The 21957-nt window shown below is 33.9% G+C and overlaps 2 protein-coding genes across 3 annotated transcripts; both read right to left on the bottom strand.

Annotated features, from left to right (window-relative positions):
• Positions 1 to 24: 24 nt before the first annotated feature.
• Positions 25 to 10958, bottom strand: asah1b (N-acylsphingosine amidohydrolase (acid ceramidase) 1b). 2 transcript variants are annotated; one of them, XM_056460950.1, is made up of 15 exons: positions 10817 to 10958; positions 10495 to 10541; positions 9353 to 9443; positions 9063 to 9149; positions 7210 to 7288; positions 7049 to 7123; positions 5228 to 5273; positions 4979 to 5123; positions 4753 to 4807; positions 3564 to 3645; positions 2746 to 2877; positions 843 to 966; positions 705 to 761; positions 509 to 610; positions 25 to 458 (listed from the first exon to the last, which is right to left on the bottom strand). In XM_056460950.1, the coding sequence occupies exons 1-14, from the start codon at positions 10892 to 10894 to the stop codon at positions 521 to 523; spliced, it is 1188 nt and encodes a 395-aa protein (XP_056316925.1). In that variant the 5' UTR covers positions 10895 to 10958; the 3' UTR covers positions 25 to 458; positions 509 to 520. The 2 variants fall into 2 exon arrangements, with proteins under 2 accessions (XP_056316925.1, XP_056316918.1); XM_056460943.1 differs by having other exon boundaries at positions 25 to 610.
• A 1833-nt stretch (positions 10959 to 12791) lies between these two features.
• Positions 12792 to 21691, bottom strand: frg1 (FSHD region gene 1). Its single transcript, XM_056460935.1, has 9 exons — positions 21549 to 21691; positions 21323 to 21390; positions 20703 to 20825; positions 17995 to 18052; positions 15017 to 15131; positions 14783 to 14887; positions 13515 to 13606; positions 13302 to 13412; positions 12792 to 13053 (listed from the first exon to the last, which is right to left on the bottom strand). The coding sequence occupies exons 1-9, from the start codon at positions 21605 to 21607 to the stop codon at positions 13017 to 13019; spliced, it is 768 nt and encodes a 255-aa protein (XP_056316910.1). The 5' UTR covers positions 21608 to 21691; the 3' UTR covers positions 12792 to 13016.
• Between the last annotated feature and the right edge of the window lie 266 nt (positions 21692 to 21957).

The following is a 21957-nucleotide window of genomic DNA, read 5'->3' as shown; positions in this document are numbered from 1 at the left end:
CAAATATTCACTGGCTCAAAGCAATAAATATGACATCATTTATTAATGTTAGTGACGTACACCTCTTAATTTTGCAACTAATGTTATTTGGTCAATGATTTATTAAGGCACCAATAGTGTTGATTATCGAGTTGAAATATATTCCACTGTGCATTTTCCAGAAGCTAATATGTCATTACAAAAGCAACAAAAATGATACAGTCACAAAAAAATTGATTAAATTATGTACAATATGTCATACGCAATAAACATTCTCAGTGCAGTTTTGTTCAATAGCACATTGTAAGACCTGTGTTAAGTAAGCTGTTCTACCTGTTTGACAGGTTAAGCTTGATTTTAAACCCAACGAAGCTCACGTGATTCTGAAATCAGATGTTTTAAAATGTAGGACTGCTGATTTGAACAGTGCTAAAATTAGAATTATTTCCCTTCTTAAACCGAGACACCCACATTCTCACTTTCATCGTTCATTTTGCTGTCTGCAAATAGAGTGCAGAAGTGTACCATGATCTTGAGTCCTTCACCAGGGCATACAGGGATTGGGACAGTCACGAATAAAAGACTCCAGTGTTCCTTTAGACACTTCCATAAGAGTAGTGTATGTGGTCAGCTGCACAGCACCAGAATGAAAAGTGTTAATGAATCGGTCATTAAACATGCTACAAACTAAACTAATTAATAGAATAAATAAATAAAGAACCCACCTTATTTAAGACTGGCTTGGTGGACAGGACGTCGTAAACCGTCTGTACGGAGATATTCTGCAAGAAGTTAAAAAAAGAAAATATAAATTGCAACATTACGATTCTGTTGTTTTTTTTAGTCTGCAATTCCAAACTTACTGTCTGTGTGGTCTGATTCATGCATTTCATAGCCGGAGTTCTGCGGTCGTCCAAAAACAGAGGCTCTTTCCAATGGTCATAGTTCGTCTCCAACACATACCACCTGCCATTCTTCACATCCAGCCTGAAATGCATAGACTATGTTATATTAAACCAAATTACTCAAATTATTTTCACTCCAAACCAACAAGGCCACTGCCTTACAGAATTAATCTCCTCCTCTAAACGCACCTTAACCAGCGTCTAAAATCACACTGTAGGAATGCCAATTCCCAAAACTGCACATCATGTCAATAAAGCTGTCTTGGATGCTGACACTGCTGACCTGTGCATGTGTTTTAGTCTATTTGTGTTATTACTTTCCAAATGTGCAAAAAAAAATTCTAGATAAATGGAAAAGGCCAGCATTTACTCATGAATGTCTATAATTCTTAATAAATAAGTTATAAGCCATATCATTAAGTACCTCGGATGATTCAAATTTCATTATTTATATATTAGGTTTGAAATAACTGTAGCACTTCAGTTAGATGACATGCTAATATATTTTAGATAAAGGGTTAATACGCCCAATAATGTTAACTTTGGCATTACTAACCACACATGCTGTTTCAATCCCCTGATACCTTCGTTCATCTTCAGAACACAAATTCATATATTTCAGATGAAATTCAAGAGCTTTCTCACAGTCCAAATACAGCAATGGCCCTGCGACATGCAATGTCTAGAAATGTTCAACTGACTTAAGTGTTTCAACTGAAATCATACGAAAAAAAAACAACTAAACAATTTCTTCAATGTCCTCCACGTCAAGTTAAGGTGAGCATAAGTGTTGCACTGCTAACTCTAACGGCAATATGTCATACTGCCCTTAGTAAATGGATACCCTGATAGCTTCACACAGGAGAGAAGATGCAGGTAAGCAAGTCGTTCTTTTTTTTGTGCACAAAAGTGTTCTTGGAGCTTCGTATGATTACAGTTAAACCACTAAAGTCACATCATGGACTGTTTAACAATGTTTTGGTTCCTTTTCTGGACTTTGAATGTTTCTGGACAGTTGTTGTCTATGGAGGATGAGCGAGAGCTCTGAGTTCATCTAAAAGAAAATCTAAATTTGTGTTCTGAAGTGCTATATTTCTCTTCATGGTTCAGTTGAGATGGCCAAATTTCGAATAAAAAAAAAAAAATTAAATTTCAAAGTGCTTCACTGAACCTTTAAAGAGTAGTTAACGCTACCTTAACTACTTCTGACACTTTAGATTTATATGAGGCTACAGGAGAAGATTTGTGGATGAAAGTGAAACGATTCTACTGACCCTAAAAGGTCATTTAACATTAACTAGGTGACGAATCTAGTACATCTAAATTTCAGAGTGTATTTTCAGTGGTCAGAGTAATAAGTAGGCCCACACAGAATCTGTGCGCGCAAAAATCTGCAGGTTTTTAGCCCATCTGTGAGTGTTTATTTACTTATGTAAATTTTAATTTATTCAGTTTTTAAGTTTGTTTCAGTAATGTTATTGACTAAAATGAAAATGTTCATTTAATTTGTTTACAGTACTGTTAGCAAAGTAATATTTTCTGTCTTTTAGAAGATGAGAGACTTGCTTTGTTTACCAAATAGGTGGATCTCATCGGATTTACATTGTAAATATTAAAGTTTTTCTTTTGTTTTTTAATTAATTCATAATTTTTTTTCCCCAGTTATAATACTGAGATTCAAGATTTTTTTATTTTTTTTTTACAAAATTCTGTGCAGAAATAGCAAAAAAGTGTCCGCAGATTCTGTCTGGCCTTAGTAATAATTTATAAGTATCAACTCATAAGAGCAGAGGGGTCAGGATTGAACAGCCCTGATGTAGCTATGCATGTGTGTAGACTAGAGCAGTGGTGCAGAGCTCACTCCAGCGGGCTGATGTTCTGTGTTCTGGATCTGGTGATAATGCAGGCTTCACCCGACTGCTTTCCCCCCAGGATAAAGTAGGCTGGAGCCAACAGCTTAGTATCAGACAGCAGAGCCTTGGCACTTTCATAGCTAAAAGAAAACAATATCATCATCATTATTATTATATACTCAAGAGATGTCTTTGCATTTGTGTCATGCTTCAGAATCAAAAACATATTTACATAAAGATTTAAACATGTATTTGTATTATAATTCAGTTCCAGTAAGGACTAAACAATAATTCCTCGACCAATCAAATCTGTGAATTAAGATGAATCTTTCTGAAGTGACATCTCACAAGGGATGCATCTTTTTGAGAAGTTTTTATAATAATGTTTTAAAATGTAATTTACTGCAATGTTCAAAATATGTTTTTACAGCAGCCATAGCATCAGTGTTCATCATCAAATGGGGTTCAGTTATGCCTGATAGTTCCTATTATAAATGTTAAAAACAGGTTTTACTGCTTAATGTTGCTGTGATAATTGCAGCACCAAATTCAGCATATTAAAATTTCTCACTGAACACTGGAGCTTTGAGGAATAAATTACAGGAAAAAAGTCATAATTGAACAATATTACTGCTTAAATGGTATCCTAAAATAAAATGCTAATTATTCTGAAATATGTTATAAAGTGATTCGAAATGCATAATTCTACCTTTATACTCTTTAACTGAATAGTTATAAAAGGCCATTTTAAACTGGTTCAATTATTTATATAAACACTGGATTAGAATGTTTATAATCCATTAATGTGTATGTGTGAATTGTTAACCTAGTTGCATTCTCAAGCACTGAGCGAGTCAGGAAACTCATCCACATGCCGTCTCTCTTTCCCAAGATCCACTCCAGAATCCCTGCAATTCACACACACTTATCAATAAGACCACATGCATTCATTCTACCAATCATCTGACCAAATAAAACACATATTCTTAAATAAATCAATACAACCTAAAAAAAAAGAATAACACTGAGCCAGAAACCCCATTCAATTTTGACCCTTGAGGAATCAAAAGCAACTAAATTAAGCAATTATGCCTCAAATTCAACATTAAGGGTGAAAAAAGAAAGAAAAAAGTTTGTCAATATAAAATTCACCCAAATGCAATGAGTTTTGTATACGAGTTTTGTACAATTTTATGTATATTTAAGCTTGTAAACTATACACATTTTATTGCTATTAATATTGTACAGAGTTCTGATTAAAGTAATTAGATTTCACATAAAAGTCAAAGACATTTATTAATGTTATAAAAGTCCCAGCAAAAGTAAGTCCAAGGCACTTGAAAAATGTAGAAAAAATATTAAAAGCCTTTATCCGTTCATTCATTTTCAGCTTAGTCCCTTTATTATATCCGGGGTCGCCACAGCAGAATGAACCGCCAACTTATCCAGCATGCTTTTACGCAGCGGATGCCCTTCCAGCCGCAACCCATCTCTGGGAAACATCTACACACTCATACACTACGGACAATTTAGCATACCCAATTCACCTGTACCGCATATCTTTGGACTGTGGGGGAAACCGGAGCACCCGGAGGAAACCCACGCGAACGCAGGGAAAACATGCAAATTTCACACAGAAACGCCAACTGAGCCGAGGCTCGAACCAGTGATCTCTGTGCTGTGAGGCGACAGCACTACTTACTGCGCCGCCTAAAAGCCTATATTTACATGACTATTCCATAAAACCGCAGGAATAGCCATGTCAATAAAGGCTTTTTAATATTTTTTCCAAATTTTTCGAGTGCCTTGGACTTACTTTTGCTGTTTATTCTGATGAATCCCTTGTCCAAACATCACCGACACATTAAGCTACCCCTGAGCACTTTCCCCTTTTCCCATTTGAAGGTTTAAAAAAAAAAAAAAAAATGAAGTCAAATGTAATTTCTGGCCTTAAACTCCACATATTTGTGCCACATGACTCAGCAGCAGCCAGTAAGATGAATAAAGGAGCTCACCGATGTATCCTCCATCCAGACTGAATCGCTCATTCATAGTGAGAGTGAATGAGTTCTGTAAAGAAAACAACACGAGCAATGTGATCAGTGACCAACAGTCCAAGCTTTCACAATAATCCTTCCTGTTCAAACGCAGAAGTGAAACTAAAAACAACAGCCGAGACAAAAGATCACTTCTGTCTCCGGTCTCTATTCTGGATATTCTCAAAGACGGCTCTGTGATTACCTGATGAATGCCGGTCAACATCCCGACGTATCCTGCAAAATTGGTGGATTTGAAGACCGTCTGGCCATTTCGCGTAAAGTCTATGTTGACAATCAGAGGCTTCAGCTTCTCTGTGATGATCCATGACCTGTTCTTTAAATCCCATCTGAAAGAGAAGAACACACTGCATATGAAGTCTTGTGCAAAATAAACAATCAATGAGTATGTATGAATTGAGGAAGAAGGGTAAAAACAAATGTTAAAACTCACCCCATGAACAGTCCAAAGTCCAGATTCCTTGCATGGATGAGATTGCCTACAGTAAAAACAAACTGATCTTTCCCTTACGGCATTTCACAACAAGTATTCTCATATTACACAGTGTTGTAGAGTTCCATTTATTAGTTTGAGAACTGTATGATTTTATTTGTAAAAAATGTAATAAGTCTTTTATGCTCATCAATACGGCTTTAATTAAAAACATTAATATTGTGAAATATTAGTACAACTTAAAATAACAGTTTTCTTATATAATATATCTTATATAACAATTTTTCTTCATGTCACCACAGCAGAATGAACTGCCAACTACTCTGGTATATGTTTTTATGTAGCGGATGCCCTTCCAGCCACAACTCATCACTGGGAAACACCCATACAATCTCTCAAGATACTTTATAAAAAATTACTTCGAAAACTCAGACTATTCCAGCTTATGTTTTACGCATGTTTTATTTAAAAAATGTAATTTATTCCTGTGCTGCAAAGCTAAATTAAAATGTTTGCTGCAGCATCATTGTCATAGTCACTATTATTCTAATCAAATGTATATTTATAAGTTTATGATAAATTATTTATTTTAAGCAAATGAGGCATCATTTATTTATGTAATTCCTATTCATATTTGTTGTATTCATTATTTTTTATTATTATTCATTCATTTTCCTTCGGTTTAGTCCCTTTATTCATCAGGGCTCATCACAGCGGAATGAACCACCAACTTAATTCAGCATATGTCCTTCCTGCTGCAAGCCAGTACTTGGAAACCTCCATAAACACTCATTCACACACATACACTATGGCCAATTTGATTCCTTCATTCATTTTCTTTGCGGCTTAGTCCCTTTATTAATCTGAGGTTGCCACAGCGGAATGAACCGCCAGCTTATCCAGCACATGTTTTACGCAGCAGACGCCCTTCCAGCTGCAACCCATCACTGCGAAATACGGCCAATTTAGTTTATTTAATTCACCTATAGAGCATGTCTTTGGACTGTGGGGGACACCCGTAACCACAGGGAGAACATGCAAACTCCACAAGGAAATGCCAACTGGCCCAGCCGGGACTTGAACCAGCGACCTTCTTGCTGTGAAGCATCAGTGCTAACCACTGAGACACTGTGTTGCCCATTATTAGATTATTTGAATTCAATTATTTGATACTAAAATATTAATGTATGTATCTATATAAAACACTAATCAGTTTCAGACCCCATAGCACTCCCTTGTGTCCTTTAAAAACTGATCAAATCTTTAAATAAATATACAGTTGAAGTCAGAATTATTAGCCCCCCTTTGAATTCTTTTTTTAATTATTTCCCAAATGATGTTTAACAGAGCAATGAAATTTTCACAGTATGTCTGATAATATTTTTTCTTCTGGAGAAAGTCTTATTTATTTTATTTCGGCTAGAATAAAAGCAGTTTTTAATTTAAACACCATTTTAAGGTCAATATTATTAGCCCTTTTAAGCTATAATTTTTTTCAATAGTCTACAGAACAAACCATCGTTATACAATAACTTGCCTAATTACCCAAACCTGCCTAATTAACCTAGTTAAGCCTTTAAATGTCACTTTAAGCTGTATAGAAATGTCTTGAAAAATATCTAGTCAAATATTATTTACTGTCATCATGACAAAGATGAAATAAATCAGTTATTAGAGATGAGTTATTAAAACTATTAGGTTTAGAAATGTGTTGAAAAAAGTCTTCTCTCCGTTAAACAAAAATTGGGAAAAAAATAAACAGGGGGCTAATAATTCTGACTTCAACTATAAGTCATTTTTTATGTTGGATGATGTTCTCACCGTTGATGTCCTCAGCAACCAGAGAAGTGCAGACAGTGAACACCTCATAAAATATGTTGAAAAGCACCACCTCTCCTGCATCACAGAGGACAGTTTGAATACAGGTTTTATTTGATGAAACAGAGTTAAACATGATACTATAGTTTTGCTGCATTTCATACCCAGAGGAACACCAGAGACCGATGCGATTCCTCGGATCTCCTCATTGAACGGGTACGGCAGAGTGTCCACCATCAACGGCTGAAAAAACAAAACACATTACTTTAAATCCTTACACTGCCACACAACATAGAGCTCTAAATCAAATCAAACTCACAATAGTGATATACCCAGAAAGCACATTAAATGAAAGTGACGTGTCTATTTTATTTTTGAAGTAACCTTTGTGAAAATAAAGTCAAAATCTGAAATAAATAATATTTTGTGTGCAACATATCTTTATGTAAAATTTAAAGAATATCCTTATAAGAGATCACAGATACTTATAATAGATACTTGTAAATAGCGCTGCAGGATATTGGAAAAATCTACTGAATATTGCAATATGAATATAATTTCACTAGATGAGTTACATAACTATTTGGAAATAATTTATCAATTTAGATTGATTGGGGTGATTCTGTAGGGGAGCGCATATGCATGAAATATAAGAAACAAGCTACATGCATAGATCAATTCAATAAGGAAAAAGAAACTAATTAAATAAACAGCATTGTATTGTTTTCCAAGGAGTTGAACTGTATTTGGGTACACAGTAATTGAATAAATGTAAAATAATAGTCTTTGTTTTTTAAACAATTCAATACAAATAATCGTTATTAATTTGTCAAAGGTACAATTTCTTAGGCCTGAGTGTTTATAAAATGCTCACACAGTCACAGGCCTCAAAAACACTTGTGAAATGATCTTAATTATAATCTAAACTCAACATTACATATGCTCGCGATGTGACTATTACGAACAATCACATTGCGATATGGATGCTGAGACGATATATTGTGCAGCCCTACTCATAAATAAATGTAATCTATTATCCAACATTTTGATTAAAGACTTAGTATCGACAAAAAATCATTATTGTAAATGTACATTTTTATTGTATATATATACTACAGTTACGTTGATATTTTTAGTGGGGGTCTTTTGTAAATCATGGTAAAAATGTATATATATATATATATATATATATATAGATGAGTCAGATGCTAACGGTCTAATCCGATTCAATGATTTATGCTAAGGTGCTAAGGTAAGTTAAAAGTGGTCCTGCCAGACTCATTAATCCTTCAGATAAATATAAAAAAATAAATAAAAAATCACTTTTTATACATGCGATTAATATGGTATTACAGGTTGTCCATGCCTGAAAAATCCATTTTTAGCATCATCATTTAGCATCATATGGTTGGAGTTCCTATAACTTAATAGGTTTTACAGTGAAGCCTTTAACAACGAAAGGTTTGATTTATACTAAAGATATAGTTTAACTGCGATGCAACTTAATAGACATTTATCAACTGAAACCGAGATTTCTATACTCAAATGAATGCGTTTTGTCAAGTTTACATTGTCACTGAAGTGGCATTATAATTTTAATTAATATTTTGTGTACTCATATGGAGTAAGCTTGCAATACATTCAGTTTTTTTTTTACTCAAAGGGGTAGTTGACCCAAAAATAAAAATTCTGTTAATTTCTCACCCTTTACGTGTTTCAAACCTTTATGAGTGTCTTTCTTCTGGTGAACACATAGAAATGTATTTGAAGAAAGCTGAAACCTGTAACCATTGACTTCCATTGTATTCGTTTTTCCTGCTATGGACGTCAATGGTTACAGGTTTTTAGCTTTTTTTCAAAATGTCCTGTTTTGTGTTCAACAAAAGAAAGAGTGAGTACATTTTCATTTTGGGGAGAACTACCTCTTTAAATGGTTTAAGGCAATCCTCAAAGGGTATGAGTTCCCTTAACTTATTGGGTTTTACAGAGAGAGATATGTTAGATAGTTGATATTCACCAAATCCTTGTCCACCAGCTGAATAAGCTTCCCGCTGGGAACAAAGGCGTCTGCAAGATCTCTGATGGCCTGAATCATGCTCACCATCTGAAGGAAAAAAAGCACATGAGCTCTTGTGTAATGGCGCTTTTCAGTTCACAAAGTTCATCTGAAACCTCACATAACCAGTGAATTTGTCCATCAATGCAAAACTATTTAAGCACTTCCAGTCTATTTCTTTATCAAGCAACTCAAAGTAACGAGTAGAGTCATCTATGAAGAATTTCAGAAGTATGAAATTATAAACTCACCTCAGTCTTCTTGTCTGAAATAACATCTGTCCATCTTTTGCTTGCTGGTAAATCCAGATCAACAGTATACCAGGACACATCGCCTTTAAATCTAAAACATACAAAGATTCAAATACAGGTTTTCTCCTTTCGGCATATATTTTAAGCATTCATATTATTCTAAACAAACTTGGATAAACACATTTCACATTTAATGCTGTTTTTTTAAGTGCTAATAAATCTCAAACCTAGATGGAAAATTACATTATTAAAGTACATGTATACAGCTTATCCTCAATCAAATCCTCAAACTAAAAGTGTTATTAGGTTATATTTCTTATTTATTTACACTGTTCTATAATTAAATACCTCAAATTATTAGAAAAAAAGACCTTTCAGTATAAAAGTATCCTTTTTCAGATGTTTATATATAAAATATTTTATTTGTAAATTTGTATATTTTGTGTGTATATATATATATATATATATATATATATATATATATATATATATATATATATATAGAATATAGATATATAGATCTATATATATATCTATATATATATATATATATATATATATATATATATATATATATATATATATATATATATATATATATAGATAGATAGATATAGATCTATATATATATATATATATATATATATATATATATATACATCTATATATATATAGATGTATATATATAATTTGCATGTGTTTTTAAGGTCTGTGACTGTGCATTTCAAGAGAATTTAAAAAATGTGGGCACAAAAACATGATGCTGGAGATATAGATATAAGATTAATTGTATATTTATATACAGGTTTTCTCCTTTCGTCATATATTTTAAGCATTCATATTATTCTAAACAAACTTGGATAAACACATTTCAATCAAACAATAATCAAACCCTATTGTTACAAAACACCTGACCTTCACTTTTCTTTTCATACAGGCTATTAAGTTATTGTAACATTTTAAAGTCAGTTTATATATTTTTCTTTTTCTCCTGTGTGAGTATTTATTTGCTCGCTGTATTTTTCATGCACTTCACGTAACTGTGATGTATAGTGTTGATGCACATTGTGTAATAAACCAATATACACTCTGACAGTATTTCTACAGACTGTATAACTCATAATTTCAGTTATTATACTCACGTGGGGCCATTTGGAGGATACATGCCACTTCTGCAATCTTCTGTGTACTGAAATACACAAACACCAGTTATTATATCTCATTGTTACAGCAAATGAGATTAGTGTTATGTTGGTTATTCCTCAACTTTTTAACTGTCCACACCATTAACTAGGCCAAGTTATACAACAAATCAGTGTCGTATAAACACAAACACAAATCAGTCCTGCTATCGCTGTCATTCACAATAACACACATCTGAAAATGAGATATGAGGATATTGTTGTCGTAAACAAACAACTTTAGATTAATACCAACAACAACAACAACCATAGACTGACTTACCGGTGGTACATATTGCGCAAACAAGCATATAGACATATAAGAGAAAATGAAAAAGCTTAAGTTTAATTTGTTGTTCATGATGAGACTGATCTGTCCTCGGACTTCTCCGAACGCGGAAGTGTCGATGAGGATTCTCGTGACGGTTGGTGATCTGCGCAAACCCACGAGACACACGGGGGAGTGACCAAAACAATGACTTACGGAATAAAAGATGACTTTACAGTTTTTTGTCTTTGGCTTCGTTTCTGCTTTATGTTACTACACTACAGCACAAGTCTGCCATGTATCATATTTCTATTAATTAAGCGTGTGAGGAGAAAATATGGAAACAGAAGAATGCAGTTTTACCTCACTCGAAACAAACAAGTCAGGTAAATATACGACTGATAAACTGACGAGTGATTTGCGCCATCTGGCGGTTGTGGAGAGCAACAACATGCAGATCAAAATAAATCAAAGCAATATTAAAAAGCTGGTTTTAAGTAGTTTTACATTACACAGAGCGCATAAATAAATGAAATCGATCGTTTACTTGCTCCTATTCCTTCTTCTTTTGTTGAACACAAAATAACACCGCGAAGAATGTTGGAAACCAGTAGTCACTGAAATCCAAAGTAGAAAAGGCCAACAGATACCAGATAGATACAAGTTTCGAAGAAAACATATTTTGTGTTCAAACGTCAAACATGTATAGAAAAAGTGAAGGGAGAGTAAATGACATATATATGATATACATAACTAATTAAATAGCATATGATTACTTATCTATAACTATAAACATTTCTCATATCAGTTACAAATAACATTACTTGAAACCAGGGGCGTAGCAGACATTTTAAAAGTGGGGGGACGGCTGTGTGAGATCATATGTTCATATAATTATTAATTACCTGTTTCTAAATGGTCTGTCTTAGAAACGGCTTCTGCTGTTTTGACGTCCGCTGCAGATGTGAATGAATGGCGGAAGAAAGTAGTTCCTAATACAAAAGGGTTTTTAGACTCCTTGTTTGATTTTCTTTTTTATACACACGAGTATGCCGTCGAACTGTTGTATAAACACACTACACTCACAGTAGTGCGATATGGCTGTACATCTGCACTGGTGGGACAAAAGGCACTCTGCCTGCGACAGATATATAGCTGAAAAATAATAGCATCTGTTGAATACTAAAGTAGATATTTTTTAAGAAATCTGAAAAAACTAACCCTTGACTTCCATGGTAGGAAAAATAGATTCTATGAAAGTCAATGGTTACACGTGTTTCTGGCTTTCTTCAAAATATGTCTGTGTGTGTTTGACTGTGTAAAGAATGTCAAACAAGTGTAGAACAAGTGAGGTTTGAGAAAATGATGACAGAATTTTCATTTTTGTGTGAACTGTCTTTTTAAGAGTCATCATTGTATCTTTAAATGTGGTTTTAGTATGAATAATATTTCTATACATATATGCATCAAAAACATTAAATCACATCCAAAAGAGAAAGACAAAGAGACAAACATTTTAGGCATATTCATGTCTTCCAAGATATGTACCAAATGTTGAATTATTCATAAGAATAATTAATATATTTGAATAAATTAAGTGATTAAAGGAGAGATTGAGTTTGTAATCCATTTATTTTTGGAAATTAATGACATTTACAATGCAATACAAAAAAAAAAAAACGGACAAAATCTTCAATAATTATGGAGCTTGTCTTGATCACATGATAAAGAAAATAATGAAAACAACAACAAAATACCCTGCAGATATACAGTCAAGCACGAAATGATTCATATTGCTGGCACATTTTGACTTAAAATGTAATTTTTATTCAACAAGCAAGTAAAAATATTCATTTAAGTAACTTTAAGTCAGAATTTACCAGGTGTATGAATAATTTCTGGCTTTATTATATATATATATATATATATATATATATATATATATATATATATATATATATATATATATATATATATATATATATATATATATATTCAAGATTTTGAGAGATACACATTCAGAGATATACATTTCTCAAAATATCTGACTTCTCACATTACTGACTAGAAGTTTGCATCTGACAAATATGTAGAAAACATAGTCAGGATTGCTGCTAGAGTTTGTAACTTGCATTTGCAAGAGTAATGTTAAAATTGTGAAATTAAAACGGCAATTCAATAAAGATGTAAAAATGTTGATGTGTTTCTTCTGGTCTCACTTGCAGTATCTGTCAGCCTTCATCTTTGACCTCCTAAAAAACAACAACACCAAAAGATCATGGCATCTCAAGACATCACTAGCCATGATAAATTACTTATAATGGTTTGCTTATTCACATTTCATATCTGACATCTTCTATAATAAGTCATCCAGGACAACATAGGTGGTGTATAAAATATAATGTTCCATGTTTTCATCCATCAGAGAATAAGCTCAATTATCAGGCTACAGTCATTTGTTCTTCAGTATGACCACGGTATAAATTCAGAGGTGTTTTACCTGTCCAGCAGCGCCTCATGGAATTTTCCATCTGTTCTGGCTTTTTTGAGTGAACCGCTGTCTTCCTCATTCAGCCGCAGCTTCCGGTCCTGAAAACTCTGGAACTTCTTTCTGCATGGGAATATTGACGTAAGCATTAATACTTGACTGAATGCTGAATAAACAGCAGAGCTTCTGTTTATAATGTAAACAGCAATACAAGTAGACACTCACACATAATTGAGCTCGCAGTTCTTGACATCACCTCTGTCTTCATCTGCAATATCATCTTTCCTCTTCACCTCCCTTTCTGTGCATGAACGGATCTGTAGAGGACAGATAACCAGGAAAAACGTTTATAGTCAAGGAAAATAATACATTCTCATTTGACAGCAATAGCATTGCGTCCATACAAAATAGACTGTCTGTACATTGTAGTGGTGTAAATTTCATAACTTGCTTGTAAACTCCATAACTTGCTTGTAACTACAGCAGTCAAGCTTCAAATAGGAAGATTACTGAAACTCTTTATTTATATATATATATATATATGAGTGAGATGCTAACGGTCTAATCTGATTCAATGATTTATGCTAAGCTAAGCTAAAAGTGGTCCTGTAAGGCTTGTTTATCTTTAAGGTAAATATAAAAAAACTGTTTTATAGTCAATGGAAAAAAATTGTCTTGCAATCAGACAAAATAGACTGTCTGTAAATTGTAGTCGTGTAAAAGCAAACATTCAGATTAAAAAATAAATAAAATAACATTACATTCCTAAATCCTGAAATTCATTTTTAAGGGAACAGTTTTTTCAGAAATAGCCTAATTTTACATCTCCCCTAGAGTTAAACAGTTGAGTTTTACCATTTTTTAATGCATTCAGTCAATCTTCAGGTATGCGGGGAGCACGTTTAACTTAGCTTAGCATAAATCACGGAATCTGATTAGACCATTGGCATCTTACTCAAAAATGACTAAAGAGTTGAAATAATTATCCTATCATTAAAGTCATTAGAGTCAAGCTTCAAATAGAAAATTTATCAAAACTCTTTTTTTATGTTTTGAGTGAGATGCTAATGGTCTAATCTGATTCAATGGTTTATGCTAAGCTAAGCTAAGACCCGCTCATCCTTAAGAAATAATTGAGTCAAGTTAAAAATAGAGTCACATGTTGGTCATTAAACCACTGCTTTATTAAAATAGGCAAAGAAGTGCTTAGTTCCCCTCCCTGCTGAGCTGTATTTTAAAACTAAAGCACATTATAAACTGTCATCCTACTGTGCATCATTAAACCCCTAATAAATTGTGAAAAAATATCTGATTTGAGCCAAATGTCCAAATCTGGAACATATGACTGAGTTATTCCTTAAGATGTTTGGCAAGCCGTTAATATGCATGTTAAAACTGAAGCAGAGGTGAATCATTCTGTCCCTCAGACAACAACAACAAAGGTCCTTCAGCCATTGAAGTTGGTGTGGATTGTGATTTGAGAAAAGATTCACCTTGATCATCTCCTCCTCTCCAGCTGTCTTGTTTTTGGCCACAATGTCCCCGCTCTCACTGTACGAGATGAAACAACTGTTTGCAGCAAGCAAGGCCATTTTACCCTACAAGCACAGACCAAAAATAAAAGGTAGAAACAGACTTTAAAACTTGGCCAAATGTACCATACTTTTTCAGAGTTTCTCTCCACATTTGAGAGATATTTCCATTGTGCCTGCAGCAGATTCACTTACATTCTGAAACACTGGTTCCCACTGCTCTCTGGAGCCGATGGCATCTGATCGACCAACTACAACTCCCTCTGAGCTTATACCCAAATACTTCCCATACCCTGACTTTAGTGCTATCCTAGACACCAAAAAAATAAAAATAAATACATCAGCGATTTTAGCCACATCATCAAAATGACTTAAAAACATAGGAGTCAAACACAAGAGAGCCGCAACTCTGCAGTTTTGCTTCAACCCTAATCAAACACAGCTGATCCAAAGGTGTTCACAACTAATAGAGACTATTAAGTAGTTGTGAGTTGGAGGTGGTTGGAGCTAAACTATGCAGAGCTGCAGACCTCCAGGAATTGAGTTTGAGGGCGTACTCACACTATGCTATCCGAACCGTGCTCAGGCCCGTTTCCCAGATCGTTTGAGAAGTGTGAGTGCTCTGAATCGGGCTCAGGCACAGTTCAGTCGGCCGGCCCTGGCCCGGGTGGAAAAGGTGTGCCAGAGCGTGGTTCACTTTGGCTCACCAGTGCAAAGCGCGCCTGAGCCCAAAACTGAAGACGGGACGTGGCTTTTAAGGGACTGTTTCATTTGGATTTATTAATCATTCTTACTGTTTAATGAACGCAAACTGTCATAGATTATTAAAGACGCAAACACCTCACTGCATGACAGCTGCAGCTTTAGCAAATGTCCTAATACCTGCAGCACCAGGACTTTATGATTGCTTATGAGCGCTTCTTAATGAACAATGCATCAAGCATGCTCAGGTGCGAATGCAATGTGAGTGCGGGCTGTCGGGGGAGACAAGCGTGCTTCGGCCCGGTTCAAGGCAACTGTACATAGTGTGAGTACGCCCTGAGACCACCGACTTAAAATAATTAAATGGTACAGTATGTATGATTATGCATTTTTAAGGTGCTGCTAGCACTACCTCTATGTTGGAAACTACTTTTAGACTACAATCAACTGAAACAATGAACATCAAAACTAATGTTCAATGCCATATGAAAAAATATAAACAGACAACGTTAGTAGCTTTATTTAGTAAGAATTCATTATTTAAGAATTATTGAGCTGAATAAGTGGAATAGTACATCTGCATAAAATATAATAAATGCAATAACAAGCATAAAAAACAACAACAGAACAGAGATATTTAAAAAATATGTATTATCAGTGCTTTATGTTCTTCTGAGGATTCTAACAGGATTCAGGTACAAATATTAAATCATTAAATAACATTACAAAATAAAAAAAAATAAAAAAATCGCATTGCATCGTTTTCACAGTGTACATTAAATAGCGATATTCTTTGATGATGCTACAAATATTTAAAGGGCACCTACAGTTAAAGTCAGAATTATTAGCCCCCGTGTTTATTTTTTCCCCAATTTTTAATGGAGAGAAGATTTTTTTCAACACATTTCTAAACATACTAGTTTTAATAACTTAATTCTAATAACTGATTTATTTTATCTTTGCCATGATGACAGTAAATAATATATTATTAGATATTTTTCAAGACACTTCTATACAGCTTAAAGTGGCATTTAAAGGCTTAACTAGGTTAATTTGGTTAACTAGGCAGGTTAGGGTAATTAGGCAAGTTATTGTATAACGATGGTTTGTTCTGTAGACTATCGAAAAAAAATTGCTTAAAGGGGCTAATACTTTTGTCCCTAAAATGCTTTTTAAAAAATTAAAAACTGCTTTTATTCTAAACGAAATAAAACAAATAAGACTTTCTCCAGAAGAAAAAAGTTATCAGACATGCTGTAAAAATGTCTTTGCTCTGTTAAACATCATTTGGAAAATATTTAAAAAAGTAAAAAAATTCAAAGGGGGGCTAATAAATCTGGCATCAACTGTATGATGAAAATGAACTATTGGAAGCTGTTTGAACAGAACTGTGTGTATAGTGTGTCCACAGTCATATTGGGGTGATATAAAGACAATAAGTCTCTTTTTTAAAAATTTCTAGCGCTAAAATATGATTCAAATCCCTCCCATTTTGAGGTAAACCACAACAAGACGCAAGTGCGCTTTCTCCACCCACCGAATTGATTGACAGCCATGTATTAATATGTCTCCTTAGTAACGCTTATCAATAAGACAGGACTTGGATTAAAAGATGTATTTAGCTCTCTGTGATTATCTGCACCTTAAGAATGAGTTTAAAAAGTTTCTAAAAAAGTGCATGTTTGAAATAAAGACAGTATAATCGCTATGTAATTCATCACCACAGACACAGTGTCAGTACAATTATAAAAGTAGACTCTTCAATCTTGGTTCGTGGACGTTAAATCAGGTTTATTTTATACATTAACATGATGGATATCCATACAGCAGTGTATATTAATGTGTATCCTGTCACATTTGCCATGCACAAACAGTGCAAAGCTAATCGTGTGTGTGTGTGCTAGTGTGACTTTATAGCGACATTGTTTGTGACTCATCGTTGCAGAAAAACTTGAATTAACTCCACAACAAATACATCAAATAACCCTTGGGAAAATTCTTACTGTTGTGAGGGAGATCTGCTTCATTCTTGTCTGTCTTTGTGCTGTTTATCTATGTAAAGGTGAGCGATCTCTATGGCTGTGACATGCTTTTGGAAACGGTGGGCGGGGAGAACCAGCTCATTAGCATTAAAGGTACAGGCAACAAAAACAGCTATAATGTCTTAACAGCTAAATAATTTTCAATATACAGAAAGGTATAATAAATAATCTGATGGGTATTTTGAGCTGAAACTTTACAGACACATTCTGGAGACAAAAAAGACTTGAAAAAGGGATAAAATAGGTGGCCTTTAAAACCTGCATGATTGATAAACACTCTATTATGGTTAAACTTTGCAAGTAATTCACAAATTACATGGCATGCATTCTGATCTGTGGGGTCTGATCAGTCCCTGACTGACATCATACATCCTGTGATGTCTATTATATATTGTACAAACCTATTTTGTGTATAGTTGTAACCTTTACCTGGAATCTGAGAGTTTTATAGCTGTGAACTGTTCAGGAGGATCTGGACCTTCATCCTCTGAAAACACAAGAAATATATTTAAAACTGCACATAACATGTTATTTGTAATTTAATAAAATGTATACACCACAAAAGTTTAAGAGTAATAATGTGAAATATTACAATTTACTCCAGTCTTCAGCATACATACTCCTTCAGAAGTCCTTCTAATTCACCAATCTTTCAACTTAACTTTAAAACTTTTGGGCTGCTTTATAGCTTTTGGGGAAATTGCAATACATTTTTAGGAATCTTTATAAAATGATGTCTTACTGACCCAAGTGTTTAAATGTTAGTTATAAAATCAATTATACTATTACAGGAACTGAATCGTTGGCTGCAATTTCCCATAACACAAACTTATTCTGATGCTATGACACATAAAAGAAAAAAAATCGTCAAAGTTTTCACAATGAGCATTTGCTAAAAGATAACAAACGTCACTGTGTTGTTTTATCAGAACAAACTACTTAAGTTCTTGAAAAAAACTTTATAAACCGCTGAATCTTAAAGTATTTTAATAGCAGCGTCAACTGGGAATGGATGAATAAAAGCAAGAGTAAACCTGACAGCTGATATTCTTTTCTATCTGCTGCTGACAGGATAATCTCATGAATTATCTAACATACTGAATTTCCCAAGAGCATTCAGGTGATATGCTCCAAAATTAGTAGTGTGTGAGTGTTCGTGGAATATCACGATTAAAGCATGAAAAGGTGTGGTAATCATACAAGCACATCGCTCATGAAGTGGATGTCAACAACAGTTACTGTCATTCGTTTAATAATTTCAGGTGTCAACCACTAAATGAAATTGATTTAAGAGGAGTGTGAACAAATTCCATTGTACTTCCAGATCTGTACAGCCAACGGTCAGTGGAAAGTAGAAAATGAAGCTGGAAAGAAAAACAATCGTAAACAACTCCTCCTGGTGACTGAACTATGAAATTGCTCTGGGCCTTGCATGAACGGCAGCAGTAATGGCGACTGACGATCCATAACATTATTCAGGTTTTTAAATCCCTCCACGTTGAGTGCAACAGAGAAAAAAGCAGCACCTAGCCATCTCGACTTCTGAGACTTATTTGTTCCGCGCTATTAGAGGGACCTTTTCAATTTAAAAGGCAATATAAAAGCCACATGGCATGGCAGGAAAAATACAACGCGGTATAATTGCACAGAGACATTTGCCTCTTGCCTGAAGATGCTGCAAGTATATCTTGTAAAATGGATTTTAAATCACAGCCTTTACAAAAAAAGCACTCGGTTTGTGTCAGTGTGTCCTTGTACACAAATCTTTGCTGTTTTTGAGTGTAAATCATGCAGGTAGTTTTTTCTCACTCTTAAAATAAAACAAAAAATGTAAAAAAACATTTAAATACGAAGATGATAGACCTTATTTATTATTATTATTAGTATTATTGCAAATTGTACAACACAAAACAGGAAACATGATAAAAGACATTATTAAATTAAGACAAATATACATGTTCTGTATTTGACTATTGGCAGGGCTTTCGGACAACAGTACAGAAAGCCTACATAAATGTATTATATTCAATACTATAGTGTGTACAGTAGTGTACAGCTACATGGCATATAGTGCATCATTTTGAGACAACTATGGTATTTGCTATACATTTTCTAGTTTTTTAATCCTATACAAGCACTTATTTTTGTATTATATACTTGTACTGAAGTTGTTTTGAAGGGGTCAAGGCATTATTTTTTTATTATGGAAGGCTCATTGAAGTTCATTTATTATGTTAGTTAGTTATACAAGTAAAGGGTTTTGTATTTTAAAAAAATCCTCTAATTTGACTCACTGCAAAGGAAACTAGGGGTAGTAGTATACCATTACTTTACAGATGAAGGAATACATCAACACATGTAGCAAAGTTTTTCTGATACCATAATGAATATCAATAGATTTTTGTACACATTATCTCTCTTAGGGCAGGTTGGTGACTTTTTTAAACTTACTAAGTCAACTAAACTGGAACTGTTTTTGAAAACGTGATTTTAAAATACTGATTTTGAGTTTTAATAAAATAAATAAAGGCTGCTGCACCTTGAATATTTCTCATCTTTCAGATGCCTAAATGTATTTGCTGTCATTCTATATTTTATCAGTCAGAAAAACAAAATAACACTTAGTTGTATGGATAGTTCGAAAATAAAAATGCTGCCATCATTTACTCTTGTTCCACTTTTTCCAATCCTGTTTGAAATTATTTCTTCTCTTGAAAACAAATGAAAATATTCTGAAGAATGTTTGAGAAAATAACTATTGACTTTAATAGCATTATTTGTTTCTACTATGAATGTGTGAGTAACTGCTGAGGAAATTTCCGATTTTGGGTGAACTATGCCTTTAATTTGATATTGATATCATCACTATAAAATCTGTGACATATTATTAATTCGGTACGCTAGTTGTGTCCTGTTCCTCCTGATGTATTTTCACTGTTTTAATATGAAAATGACAACAGACCCTTCACCCTTGTGGTTTATTCTTCTATTGTTATCCACAAATCCTAATCCAGACCATTTTCACATGAAATCTATTACCTTAGATTTCTATCATCACTTTGTTTGCAATTTAATAAAGTTAAAATGGCTTTTTTGGGCAATAACATAACATAAATGTATGTAAGCACAACCATCACCTTTATGTGGAGATCCTACAGTGAAGAGTCCAGTGTCCAGAGCATGAATGTAGGAGTTTTTATGCATCTCAATGGCCACTGTGCCTGTGATCTCACCAAAACACTTCACCGTCCACCATCCTCCTAAAGAGACATTCAGAAACACACAAGCTCAGGTCTGCACCAATGAGGTAAATCAAACAGTGCTCACAAAACACTGCTCTAGTCAATAAATATTGAGGTAAAGTACATTTCATATTCACACATTCAAGCTTTCTTCTTAATAATCTTCAAAAATACCTCATTAAAATACCTTCAAATATGTATTCTTTGCAAATTCTAAATAGTGAAATTTATTACATTACTATATAATTCCATTATAGCAGCCAATCACTATCAGAATACAACATTGTTCACAGTCAATTAAATAGTGCTAATGTTGTTTTGAAGTCGTACTTACATGTAATTTTAGATTGAATATTCAAAGTACCATGGTAAACACTTATATCACAAGTTGTCACTGAACAAATGCGCGAATATAACATCAACTATACTTCAGTTCAATAAATAGCTAGTCTGCCTATAACGGTTTATTGTTTATCTTTTGTATTCAGCTCAAGGGGGGAAATGACAAAACATACCAACAATATCCAGCTTGTCTCCTCCATCATCTCGTTTTCTCTTCTTGTCCTTGTTCTTTTTCTTCTTTCTGCATAATATGAAAACCCCAGGTCATTATTTTAAAGAAAATAACTAATATACACCAACAGCACACAGCAAGTCTGTTTATCAATTGAAGAAACAGAGGTTAACGGCAAACGATGTTTTAATAATCGGTGGATGAACACAGTTGAACGACAGCCTTACTTATCGTTTGATCCTTTCAGTACCAGTTTGGTGGATTTTACATGTGAATACTCTGCCATGATCACACACGGACGCAACAGTAAATCAAAATGTTTTAGGGTTGCTATTCACAACCGGAAAACGTTTTTCTGCAACAGCCTGTGTGTACGGCGGCCGAGAGAACTGAGCTGAAGACTGACACCCGAAGTGAAATGCGACATACAGCGGTCAGAAAGCGAACGGCACTGCACTGTCATTTTTTAAACGATTTAGCAGGCCTAATGAAGGTAAACCCACCCGTATTTTATAACACACTCGTTCAGAAAAAGGAAAAATTATGACATATTTTGTAGACTATATGATTAGATTTTTTTCCTATTTGGCTTTTTGGTTACTGCAGACAAAAAACACTTTGATAAACAAAAGTGCT

The sequence above is a fragment of the Danio aesculapii genome, chromosome 1 (assembly GCF_903798145.1).
Source record: "Danio aesculapii chromosome 1, fDanAes4.1, whole genome shotgun sequence".
In the NCBI taxonomy this organism is placed as follows: Eukaryota; Metazoa; Chordata; class Actinopteri; order Cypriniformes; family Danionidae; genus Danio; species Danio aesculapii.
The sequence above is the reverse complement of the archived record's forward strand: the minus strand, read 5'-3'. Positions and strand labels throughout refer to the sequence as shown.

Coding starts and splice junctions, on each gene's coding strand:
- asah1b (XM_056460943.1), bottom strand. CDS start 10,894: ATGAACAACAAATTAAACTTAAGCTTTTTCATTTTCTCTTATATGTCT. Junction 4,808..4,978: donor TGTTGACCGGCATTCATCAG/GTAATCACAGAG, acceptor TTTTCTTTACAG/AACTCATTCACTCTCACTAT. Junction 2,878..3,563: donor GTGCTTGAGAATGCAACTAG/GTTAACAATTCA, acceptor GTTTTCTTTTAG/CTATGAAAGTGCCAAGGCTC.
- frg1 (XM_056460935.1), bottom strand. CDS start 21,607: ATGGCAGAGTATTCACATGTAAAATCCACCAAACTGGTACTGAAAGGA. Junction 21,391..21,548: donor CTGAAAGGATCAAACGATAA/GTAAGGCTGTCG, acceptor CATATTATGCAG/AAAGAAGAAAAAGAACAAGG. Junction 14,888..15,016: donor GGGAACCAGTGTTTCAGAAT/GTAAGTGAATCT, acceptor CTGTGCTTGTAG/GGTAAAATGGCCTTGCTTGC.